Source organism: Monodelphis domestica, chromosome 4, assembly GCF_027887165.1.
Source record: "Monodelphis domestica isolate mMonDom1 chromosome 4, mMonDom1.pri, whole genome shotgun sequence".
NCBI classification, from domain to species: Eukaryota; Metazoa; Chordata; class Mammalia; order Didelphimorphia; family Didelphidae; genus Monodelphis; species Monodelphis domestica.
The window spans coordinates 161583474-161596776 of NC_077230.1; the positions used below are offsets into that span (position 1 = coordinate 161583474).

Genomic DNA, 13303 nt, shown 5'->3' on the forward strand with positions numbered 1-13303 from the left:
ACCAGAACTGATTAAGGTGATAGAAGCAATCCTTAACACCTTTCTTGTTGCCTAAATTGAAAACTTTATGGATACAGAATACAACCAGTCTCATTCCACCCAATTTTATCAATTTCTGAGGCTATTTTAATTTCAGAGCAGTCCCAGGCTTTTGGAAATTAGTTAGATCTCAAGGATTTTTGCTGTGAAAGTGATTGTAGATAGCCAGTTTACAGTTCTATGGATCAAAGGAAGATAGGTTCTTTCTGTTTTCAGGGTCACTGTTTAGTGAGGTTAAAGGAACAGAGATTGAATTTACTCTCTGGGCCTGCCAATCCATGACTCATCACAGTAATCTGACTCAAGCTTGTTTTCCCCAACATCCTTAGAAGTGATCCAGGGCTGGTATGAACTGTCTGGGGAAACCCTTAGCCAGACTGATGACAACCCAACTCCAAGGATCTGGGCCAGAATTAGATCAGCTTGGAAATTCATTGCGTTGCATGTCTTACATTCACATTTTCTGGTTACTACCTGCAGAACAGAGTATTATGAGAGTGCCTTCTTTTGGCTGAGTTGTAGAATTTTTTTAATTTGGGAAGAACCAAGTAATATAAACTACAAAATCAAAACAGCAGGGGAAATTGGGCATGGAATTGTCTCATTTCCAAAAGGACAGTAGAAAATTTGAAACAAAATCCTTTAAAAAATTATTTGAACTTCCCCAGGGCACATTTCCTACAATATTCTCTACAAAGGCACCAAGTGACTGAAATCTCTGAAACTAAATAATCCTCTCCCTTCAGCAGATGCTTTCTACCAATGACTAGTCGTTATGCTATTTGGTTCTTCATAAACTGGGTATATTTGCACATACTGTTAGCTATCCTACTGATTGCTAAGTAGTTAACAATCAATTGATTTCTATTTAAATTAGGCTACTTCAGCAAAGCACTAGTCTGCATGAGAAAAATGTTCAATGCATTTGGACCCACACACATACATAAATTAGGAACAAGCTTTTCCTCTTGGTACAAAATAATTTATGCACATTGGACAGAATTGGTACAGATTTAAACCGGAAGAACATCCGTTGTAAAATGTTAGTATAATCTTACAAAATTATTTCTTCTTTGTAAACAGACTTTATTTTTCAATAAGCGTATGAGTTAGGCAAATTAAATGTTGATCTAGGGTATTTCCTAGAGGCTTCTTAAATTTTAACATCCATCAATAATAGCTTTATCTTCCCTCTCCTCTTGTTAATTCAAAGCTCACAACATATGTCTTCACTTAGGTAGTGACTGAGTTGTTTCTCTCCTGTTCCCTGTTATGTGAGTGTATTGTTAACCATCACCTTCACTCTTTAAAATGCTTTTTATTGCTTTTAACAGTTTCAAAGAATTTTGTGGTTGTGTTTTTATAGTGATATTTAATACTCTTGTTACCTATATATGGAATGTTCAGTTAATAATTATTTAAACCAAAAAAACAGTATAATTTAAGAACATATAAAGCAACTAACTAGTCATTTTATACATTTTATACACATAAATATGATCCTAGATAAGATTCTTTGGTTCTGTCATTGCTGACGAGTCAGTGTATGTATCATTGAAAACATTGTGATGAGGAATTAGCCCTTTCAGCTCAATGAAGCAGTTTCCCAAAATATGTATCCTTGCAGCTTGAAAAAGTTAATTCCCATTTATAGTGTCTGAGATTCTCAGAGTATCTCTTGAGACTAATGCAGAGAGAGAGAGAGAGAGAGAGAGAGGAGAGAGAGAGAGAGAGAATATGTGTAGTTAGAATGGGGAAAATTTTTGCCACTCAAATAGGGAAGGAAAATTTAATTACAAAGCTTAAGATGATGAGAGCTGACATAACATTTATAAAGTATATTATCTCAATCAGATTCAGAATAACCCTGTGAGGTTGACCTTATAGCTATTATATTTCCATTTTACAGGTGAAGAAACTGAGATCCATAAAGGTTAAATGACTTACCTATGGTCTCATGACTAGTCAGTGTCAGAGGCAGGATTCAAACTTGGATTTGTCAGGAAAAAAAAAATCTAACTATATCATGTTGCTTTCCAGGTCAGATTTAGAGTTACTTCATGAGAATCAGAGGTGTAAAGAGAACTTAGACAGTTTCTACTTGTCTTTTCCAAATGGATAAAACTGTCTCCAGAAAAGTCAAATGACTTAGCCAGAGCCACATAAATAGTAACCAGCAGCTTCTTTGTATCCTCTATAATATATTAAAATGTCTTACGTGGAGTTAAATATTGGTGAGTGAATATTGACTGTATCATAGATTGAGTGCTGCCCTTGAGGTCAAGGATTCAAGTTCGACTCCTCAGACACTTATTAACTGTGTGATCATGGGCAAATCACTTAATCTACAAGTCTTGACTTCCCCATGTATAAAATGGAGTTTATGAGATTTATACTGTTTGTTTCACCGAACTGTTATGAAAAAAGTTCTTTGCAAAAACTTTGGTGGATGGAAGACCCCAGTTCAGATTCGACCTCAGACACTTTACTTGCTCTCGGTGATCCCAAGCCAATCCTTTTAGACTGCTTGCTTCCTCTTCCTCAGCTATAAAATGGGCTGGAGAAAGAAATGACTAACCACTTCAGTGTCTTTATCAAGAAAACCCCAAATAGGGTCATGAAGAGTTGGACCTGACTTAAAAACAAAGCATGATATCTGTGTGAATTGTTTTTCATCATAGGATCTTTGATTCAGAGCTAGGAGGAACCTTAAAAGCCATCTAGTCCACATCCTTTATTTTACACTTGGGGAACTGAGACCCAGAGGTTGTGTGACTTGACCAAGGTCACACACAAAGACAAATTTTAAATCCATGTTTTCCCACTTTTGATGCTTTATCCGCCACTGCTTCCATTATTGTTGTTGATGATGCTATTATTATCATCATCATCATCATCATTACTATTATTATAGGAATCCCTGTGAATTATTTGCTTTGAACCAGCTTTCTGTATTCCACATTGACCAGGAGTGCTTATATATGTCAGATGGTTGGCCAGGGTCAGCGTTTTCATTGGCAGCTATGGGTCCAGTCCATGTGGATAAGAGGCCTGCGACTTTGAGTTCCATGATCCAAACTACTGAAATGACCAGCTTTTCTTCTTAAAATCAGATTTGCCACAGTGGAAATCACACCTGATAGTAAAAGTTCCTAGCCTGAGCCAGACAGTCCTTTTCCCAAGAGTCTGAACAAATAGCATTTAGAATTGGAACCACCCACCAAGAGTTGCAGTTCTCTAAGTCGCTGTGGATGTCTTTTGCCCAGCTCCTCTTCCACTGCCTCCATTGGAAGGATGCTCGTCAGCATCCTCGGCACGGAGAGGAATCATAGCATCAGTGCCCTCTTGCTGAGGCATGTTGCTGATCGCTCCTAGCTCCCTGACCCAACTCAATGAATACTTTCAGGGAATAAGTGGCTTCTTTCAAAGGAAGACCCGGCTATGAGTCTTTGGTCTTTTTTTATTTTGAGTGGTCTTTGCAGCTAGATAGTGCAGGGGATAGAGCACTGGGCCAGGAGGCAGGAAAACTCAAGTTGCTATTTAGCCTTGGATCTCTAGCTCATTAGTTGTGTGACTTTGGACAAGTCATTGTGTGCCTCAGTTTCCTCATCCATAAAACAGGGATAATAATAGCAACTATCTCCCAGTGTTATGAGGAGGATCAAATGAAATAATAACTGTAAAATGCTTATTTAGCATAGTGCCTGACATAGTAAGCATATGTATGTTAGCTATTATTTATTATTATTTTACTTTGGGTTGTGACTAAGGGTAGCTGTAGTCTTCAGAGAATTATGTGTTTGATCTTTCCAACCATGGTTCATGATGGAGTAGCACATAGGTAGGACACATCATTTGATATATATTAGAAGGCCAGGATGACAGGTTTTTTCTTCTAGGTTACTTCTGAATGGAAGTGAGACCTTAGCTATTATATGTCCAAATGCTTGACACTTAATTGCAGAAAGTTCTACATTTTGTCAAGTGCAAAACTGGCTTTTTCATGAATATCTCAAAAAAGAGGTAGAGTTTCTTGATGTCTTTCAAGCACTCTAAAAAAGGCTTCCTCCATCAGATACTAGGAACCCAGGATAGGTATTTTACATGTATGTCCAGTAAATTTTCCAATCTAGGAAAGGCTGCCTTAACAAAAAAGGATAAGGCAAACATTGTGCTCAGAAGTAGCTAAATGGTATAATGGATAGAGCACTGGGCCTGGAGTCAGGAAGACTTGAGTCAAAATACAGCCTTAGATACTAATAATAGTATGACACTGGGCAAGTAACACTACTCTTGCCTCAGTCTCCCCAACTATAAAATGGTAACAGTAATACCATCTGCTTCCTGAGATTGTTGCCAGGATCAAAAAATATAAAATTTATAAAGATCTTAGCATAGTGCCTAGCATATAGTAGATATTTAATAAATTCCTGTTCCTTCCCTCCCTCCCTCCCTCCCTCCCTCCCTCCCTCCCTCCCTCCCTCCCTTCCTTCCCTCCTTCCCTCCTTCCCTCCTTCCCTCCTTCCCTCCTTCCCTCCTTCCCTCCTTCCCTCCCTCCGTTCCCTGGTCCTGACACATACTGGCCCTATTTGTGGACAAATCACTTAGCTCTAAGTGCTTGAGCAGTTCTCTAAGAACCAAAGTGATGGAGCAAGTCCAGACCTGCATTGGTGGGAGGCATTTCTTTTCTTTATTTTTTAAGGCATTTCTTTTTAAGTAAAAGTTCTCGACACCAAAGAAATCATAGATTCAGACCAAAAGGGGGAAAAGTTTAGTATATGCTTATATGTGTATATGTTGTCTTCCCTGAAAGAAAGTACATTGATTTAGGTTCAGACTGTTTCTTTTTTTTGGGGGGGGGGGGTCGTGTTAATTTATAACAGTTCCTGAACCACAATAGATATTTCATAAATGCTGATTAATGGAGTGATTGAATCAAAATGCATTCATCCCTTTTCCTGTGGAACCACTTCTTTAAAGTTATCTGAGTTTCACAGTAGTAATAGAAATCTACCCTAAGCTGGTAGAGGGGCATAAGTGAAGAATTTCCTTTCCAGGTAAGTTTCTGGTGCATATTATAGTCTTTCCCTTTCATATTCTCTGGATATTTCTCACTAACAGGTGTGTACTAAGTATTTCGGTGAAAAACTTTTCATTATAGGTGATTGAGATCGAGGAACTGTCTACCCCAAACTGACCTCTTTAAAAATCGTGAGCATTTGGGCTGAGTCAATATGTTATATGAATGCTTCAGGTAGCAAACCTAGGAACCAAAATGATTAAAATGGGATGTTTAAAATATTTCTTTTGGGGGCAGCTGGGTAGCAGTGGATTGAGTACAAGGTCTGAAGTTGGCAGGACTTCAATTTGGGCCTCAGACACTTCTCAGTTGTGCCCTTGGAACAAGTCACTTAACCTATTTGCTTAGGCTTCTATCTTAGAGTTGTTACTAAGACACAGAGTAAGGGTTTAAACATTTTTCTTTTGATAGCTTCTTGTGACTTTTGAAAAATTTTTATAAATACACATGTATATACACAGTATATATATATGTATATATGTATGTATATATATATATATATACATATATACACACACACACACACACATTTGTATGGAGAATAGATATTGGTTAGTCATTTGAAAATGTGACTTTCAGCAACTGAGACTATACCTGTGGCCCCTAGTTGTATGGGGGGGGGGGGCCTACAGGTGTGGAAAACTTCCTATAATGTTGGCCTTGGTTGATGGGTTAGTTTTTCTAGACTGTTGCCCCCTTCTTCGCTTTAAAGATGACTTTCTAAAAAGAGAAGTATATATTTAGAAATGAAGGTGATGTGAAAATATAAAAGAAAACTTTTTTAATGTGACTTTTCTTATTTGACTTTCTTTGCTATTTTGGGGACTAGGGTCTTCCATTTGCCACACCATTAAAATTCTTTGCCTGAACAAAGTCCTTAAGCAGAAGTACTCACTGAATCTTTGTTAAGGATTATTCTTCTTTTACAGGTTTTCAAATAGAAGAGGAAAGTGAAAGCAGTCTTTTTGGATGCTTGAAAATTGTCCTTTAGAGACTTTTATTACCAATTTCTCTTGTTTTAGTTCAGAAATGAGTAACTCTTTTCTTTACCTCAGCCCAGAGAGTATGGGACTGCTTGACCCTGCCACCAGTGATGGACGAGTTATTTTCTTCTTGCCTTGGGAAAAGATGACCATAGCTGGAACAACTGACAGCCCAACTGATGTCACCTCACATCCTATTCCTTCGGAGGATGATATTAACTTCATTTTGAATGAAGTACGAAATTACCTAAGTTGTGATGTTGAAGGTAATGCTTGGATTCTTTAAGCCTTGTCTCTCTTTATTTTCCAGAAACTACCATTTGTTTTGGCTTAACTGTCACATCTTTCTCTGTCCTCTAATCTTCACACATCTCCTTGCTGGACTAATGAACTTTAGAAGGCTTTTGGAAGATTTTTTTTTGGTCATAGTGACTAGTTTGCATGACAATAGATAGTTTTCTTGTCTCTTACCATATCTTTTGCTTACATTCCATACTTTCTGGTATTTTTCAGTTAAACATGGTTATTGTATGTAGTCTGAATTTCTTACCACTTCTGAGCCAGAATGAAGTTTTGAATATTTGTCTGTTTTGTATCTAGAGGTTCAGAAGGGGTAGAAAAGAATTTAGGGGATAAGAAAATCAAAAGATATGTGATAGCTGAAGCTTTGGTTCTTGGAATTTTGCAAAAGATTTCATAGCCTGTCCTTTTTGAGAAAATGCAATACTGATGACTGAATTTAGTTAAGAAGGAGGCTACATTCTTTTATTTAGTTAAAAAAGTCAGCTTTTAGATATTCTTCATAATGGCTGTTTGTGGGTTTGGGTTTTTTTTTTTAATTGGTGGGGTATCTGGTGTCAATTTGGTAACATTCCTTTGATCTTTTTGCCAGGTTTGACATTTTTGAAGATCATACTAAGCCATAGGCAAGTAACAGTTTGTGTTGGTGGAGGGAGTTCCCTGTGCTGACAAAATTATAGATCTGTTGAGTATTCCCACATGCCATCTCCGTCTACTTTTGAACCAAACACCTGTCATAGTAGTGGTTTCTGTGAAGGAAAAGCAATGATCTGTTCTATTCTTGATATTACAAGGCTGTGTGGCTACGGACAACTCATTTCAGATCTCTTGGCTTGTTTTTTTTTTCACCTGTAAAATGGGGATAATAATATTTGCATTAATAGTAATTCTAATAGCTGACATTTTATAATGCTTTAAATTTTGCAAAGCATTTTCTATTTGATCTTCATGATAATCATGTGAGGTAAGTCTTATGGTTATCCACATTTTAAAGATGAGGAAACTGAGAGTTTAAAAAGGTTAAGAATCTGAATCCAGATTTCAAGTCCAGTATGCTCTCTGCTATATTGTTGTGACTTCCTATTGCTCCTTACCTATTTCTAATAAAGAAATAAATACCCCCTTTAACCTTAAAATAGATATAAATGTGAATTCTTATCATTCTCCCCTTTTCCTAATAAACTTTTCAGCATCTCAATTCAGAACAGTATAGACTTTTTTTCCACTCATATTGTTTGGCGGGGGAGGGGGAGCAGTTTCTGTTAATTCTATGGTCTAATAATATAGTCCTCTGGTGTCAAACTCAAATAGATATGGATTCCTGTTGTTACATATTGTCTTAGAAAACCACAAATTAACATTATCTATGTTGTATGTGAACATATTATTTTAATATTATTTTATATTTTATTTCTACATAATAGATATTTTAATTAATATATTACTTTAATACAATAAAATGTTATATATTTAAAAATAAAAATAAAACTTTACCTTCCTTCTAGAATCAATACTAGGCAGAGGAGCAGTAAGGGCTAGGCAGTGGTAATTAAGTGACTTGCCCAGGGTCACACAGCTAGGACATGTCTGAGACCAAATTTGTATCCAGGATCTCCCCTGTCTTCACCTGGCTCTCAATCCACTGAGCCATCTAGATACCCTGTATTTTTTAATTAAAATTTTTTCTATATTACATTTTCTTTTCAAGTACATTTTAATATGGTCTTGACCTCACTGGGAAGTTTTTCCATAGACAATATCTGCTTTATGAATGTTCTATTATTTATATAGAGCAGCCATGTGGCACAGGGGATAGTTGCTGGGTCTGGAGTCAGGAAGACTTATCTTTCTAAATTCAGATCTGGCCTCAGACACTTAACTAGTTGTGTGACCCTGGACAAGTCATTAAATGATATTTGCCTCATTGTCCTCATCTGTAAAATGAAATGGAGAAGGAAATGGCAAACCACTCTAGTATCTTTGCCAAGAAAATATCAAATGGTGTTAGTATGACTGAAAAAATGACTGAAGAGTAACAACAAAATTATTTGTATATTATATTATCTCAAACTTTCTGGTCTCAGGACTTTTTGATGTTCTCAAAAGTTATTGCGAATGAACCCTAAAGAACTTTTGTTTTATTTGGCTTGTATCTATCAATATTTACCATATTTAAAATTAAAACTGACACATTAAAATATTCATGTTTAAAGTAACAAATTCATTACATGTTAACATAAATTTTCCAAAACAAAAAAAATTGGTAATAAGAGTGGCACTGTTTTATATTTTTAAAAAAGTCTCTTTAGTATCTGACTTAATAGAAAACAGCTGAATTTTCCTTTCTACTTCTGCATTCAGTCTGTTGTGATATGTTGTTTTGGATGAAATATATGAAGAAAACCTGGTCTCAGATATAGTAGAAAAAAGGAGGAGTATTTTTAATTATCAAATAGCATCTTCAGATTATTATGGAGATGGTTTTGGCTCAGAGACTCCCCAGCAATCCATGGACTACATTTTGAGAACTAAATGAGGTCTAGAGGGTGCTAAGTTTGAGTGCTTAAAAATCTGCTTTTGTGATCATAATAGTAATAATTAACATTTAAATAGTGTTTACTATACAAATATTATCTTATTTAATCCTCACAATTATCCTGGAAGGAAGGTGCTATTATTACTTCCATTTTACAGATGAGAAACTGAGGCAACTAGAGTTTAAGTGATTTGCCCACAGCTAATAAGTGTCTGAATCTAGATTTGAACTCAGATCTTCCTGACTCTCAGCCCAGCGTTCTGTTCACTGCTACCTATCACTGCTGTGATAACGTGTTCATTGTGTAAACCTACATGGATAAAGAATCATTTGGGTTTGGGAACAGTTGTATATGTATTTGGAGCCATGTATTTATGTACACAGCATAAGTGGATCAACATATGAGACTTAAAGCTGGAAGAGAGCTAAAAGATCATTATTTCATCATTATAGTGGTGAGGAAATTGAGGCCTAAGGAAGAGAGAAAGACAAGTAGGAAGTAGTAGACCTGGGTTTGAACCCAATTCTCTGATTCTTTATATTCAGTCAAATATTCTTTATATTGAACTTTAAAATCTATTATTTAATAACCTTGTAGACTATGAATTAAGTCCATTAAAAACCTATAAAATACTGGATTATTTAATAGAAAAATATTCCACTGCCTTCAAAAATGAAAGAATTATTTAGTTTGGAGGCTTTCAATTTCTTATCACTGGAATTTTGCAATTTGAAAAAATCTGCTTAAAGGTTAGCACCTGTTTAGAAAATTATTTTCAAATAAACTGTTTACTACTTTGAAAAGATGATTTAAGAAGGTATGTGGTATTATGTGTAGGTAGACAAGTTAGAAGAAGTGGGTTTCCATCTAAACTTGGGATACTTAGGTATCTAAAATGTTTATAGTTGAGAAAGAAATGGATTTGGAAGCAGGAATTCATGGTGCCCATTTCTGGCTCCTTTGCATTCAAATGTGGTAACTCTCCTTAGTGGGAGTAGTCATATTGCTTTATTCATTCCATGGCTAAGGGTCTAATAAAAGTGGGATAAAACTTGATAGGTAGGTCTCAGAGGAAGATAGCTCAATGGATCCCAAATTAGAAGTAGCATTTACCACAATTTAAGTTACATTTGAGTAAAACTATAGGTAAAGGTAAGAGTAACATTTATATAGCTACAAAGTTTTTAAAAAACACTCTTCACAACAACTCTGTGATGTAGGTAGTGCCAATGGGCAGCTGGTGTTATGTCTTCCATATTGACACCACCTGCAAATAGATGATCACAGCTTTGCTTGGCCTTCATGGTTAACCCCACTTACAAAGCTTTAGGGTAGTAGTGGAACAGTTAAAAATAATGGACAGCTATGGTCAAATTTGATTTTGAGAAAAGTGGGTGAAATTGTTAACTGAGCATGGCTAGTCAGGTCTTCAAATCTGGGTCTGAAAACATCTGTAGATCAGGTCTCCAGGTGGGAAGCACCTGTGGTAGAAGCGGTAGATATATCTCAGCATCCCGAGAACCCCCCTTCCTATACTCTCTCTCTCTTGTTCACTTCTTATCACTTTTTATCATATTATAGTTTAGGTATTCCTTTTCCAAAATCAAAGATCTTTAGGAACTTTTCATGCAGCCCTCTTAACACATCAAAGGCATCATGTTGGGACATCACATTGAGTCTAGATGAGAATAAGAATTAGCCAGTACAATTTCATCTTATTTCTAAGCATCTTCTTGCCTAAGAATTTTCACACCATAACAAATTTCAAATATTTCAAATAAAATGACTAAACAATAGGGAACTATAATGGAAAGGAATGTTATGTCTTTCAAAACTATGGAGAGGGAAAGAATTCCTAACTATCTACAAAGAAGAAATTTATAAAAGATCAGATAGCTAAATTCTATTGTATAAAAATTTGCAAAACAAAAGGTAATGCATTAATAATTAGGAAATCCATTAGGGAAACGTCTTTATAATAAACATTTCTGACAAAAATCTTAAATCAAAAACCTATAATGAATCAAAACAAATTTATAAGAATGAATTCTCTGAAGTAGAGGTTCTTAACCTGGGGTTCACAGACCCCTTAAGTTTTTGTACAATTATTTTTATGGGAGTGCTATAGCCTTAGATGGAAAAAAAATGCATCTTTATTTTCACTAGCCTTTACCTGAAATGTAGCATTTCTTTCAATGATTGAAAATGTTTTTCTGAAGAGGGGTCCTTAGATTCACTAGACTGCCACAGACATCTATGATGTTCACAGAAAAATTAAGTGGTCAAAGAACATGAGAAATAAACTCAGATTATCAATGAACATATGAAAAAAATCAAATTATGAACTGAAAACTATTACTGAAAAACCTATCAAGTTAGCAAAGATAATTACAGGGGATATTCAATGCCATTGTGATACTAAAAAACACATGCTAATCCACTGCTAGTGAAACCTTGAGTTGCTTCATTTTGGGGAAAATAATGTGTAATTATAAAAAAAAAGGTAACAGGAATGTTTATGACCTTCGATTTAATGATCCCACTATTATGATTCTATTGGAGATATCCAAAAGCAAGATCTACTAATTTTTAAGAATTCTGGGGAAACTATACTTAAAAACAAAAGCAAAAATAAAAAAAAAACAAAACAAAACTATGAAATAAAGCCATTCTCATCAATTAGACAATGTTGGAAAAAAGTACTTTATAAATGTACTAGGACTTGTGCCACAATAAATAAAAATTTAAAGAAATTATGAATATCTATGAGGTTAATACAGATGGAAGAAAACAGAGCCAATAGAACAAGAAGTATTTAGAATGCAAGTATGTAATCTAGGAAAGCAATAACAACAAAAATCCATTTAAGTACACAGAAAAGTTCATGAGTTATGGAAACTTTCCAACAGGGCTTTTTTAAAAACTGTCTTGTTAAAGTTATCCTATGCATTTTTGTTGTTTTTATCTTGAAATTTCTCATCAATCACTTTTAAAAACATGTTTTTTCCCTTCTATTCTATATACTTGTTGATGGGAGTAGAAGATTTATATTGGAGAAAATATTAAAATAATACTAAAAAATGAGAACAGTAACTTGCAAGGATGGGCAATATTTTTTTCCTGTTAGCAGAGAACTGACATTAAGATTCATATTTTTGTAAAGAAATTTTATTGGTCCCTGAGAGAATTATTCTTTTCACAGCTTAGTTAAAAGAGCTTTTTTTGAGAAAAAGGCATCTTAAATTTCATCCTCCAGTCAGTTGTCTTTACTATTTCATCTGCATATCTTAATATTTGATATTTAATTACAATTAATATTTATTATCAACAATGTGCTAGACGCTATACCAATTACATTCTCAGTGGTATTGTATGGGTTTATGATGTGTATGCCTGTCAACTAGGAACTGGATGGAGTTCCATCCATTCATTTCACAGACAGTCCTAAGCAGCTGGGGAATGGTAATGACCTTTGGTCTCCACTGACCTGATTTAGATTTGAACCGTTAACCTAGAGGAGATTCCACATCCCATAACTACTCCCTTGGGCCAGCTAGTCCCTCCTACGGATTAAAAAAAATGATTGGTTAAGAACACAGTTTGAAATATTTTGCAAATAGTTCTCATTCATCAGAAGTGAAAGCAAGTCATTTAAAAATGAATTTATTAAATGAATGAATAAATAAAATTCTCAGAACAGTTTCTGAGTCTCCCCAAATGGCTATAGTGTTTAAGGGAGGAAAAAAAACTGTCAAATCTTCACACTCCATGCTGTTCATCTGCTGCAAAATGCGTCAGAATAATTCCGAAAAGCATTTTGCCTGTTGGGAATAAGATCATGTCTTCTTTTGCAATTTAGAAAGCTTTCCATTCACAGGCTGAAATTTCTAGATTACTTGTTTGTTCTTTCTTGAAATGGAAAATTGATAGTTCTGTTCTTTATATTGAGTTAAGAAGAAAAATAATCTTGAGAAAAAATGTATCATTAAGTCTGTTGTAGAGAGGTTAATAGAATGGATGTGGTGGCCAACATAAACTATGACTTAGAGGAATTAGGAGAGACAGAATATTTGCAGTCTCTTCCACCCAAGTAGTTTTTTTCCCCGAGTGCTTCTGAAGGCAGTTCCACTAGTTATACATAGGTTTTCACATGTGCAATTAGTAGTGTTTATAGATGGCCTGTTATTTAATTAACAACGAAGCTGGCCATATCACCTCACTGCAGACCTGCTTTTTAACTGCCAGAGACGGCACCAGGGTTATCAACTTACACACAGGCTTGGATGTGTTCCAGCTGTTTAATTATCGTGTCACACGCTTTGCTTTTTCTAGTTTCATTAGTTTATAAATGTAATATGGTATCT

At 35.2% G+C, this 13303-nt stretch overlaps 1 protein-coding gene across 13 annotated transcripts in view; it reads left to right on the plus strand.

Annotated features, from left to right (window-relative positions):
* The window catches only part of GPD2 (glycerol-3-phosphate dehydrogenase 2), a 205853-nt gene that overhangs the window by 168347 nt on the left and 24203 nt on the right, over positions 1–13303 (plus strand). For all 13 annotated transcript variants that reach the window (XM_056793880.1, XM_007494190.3, XM_056793879.1 and 10 more), the window contains one exon: positions 6175–6368. In XM_056793880.1, coding sequence (XP_056649858.1) covers positions 6175–6368 — 194 coding nt within the window. The remainder of the gene's footprint in view (positions 1–6174; positions 6369–13303) is intronic.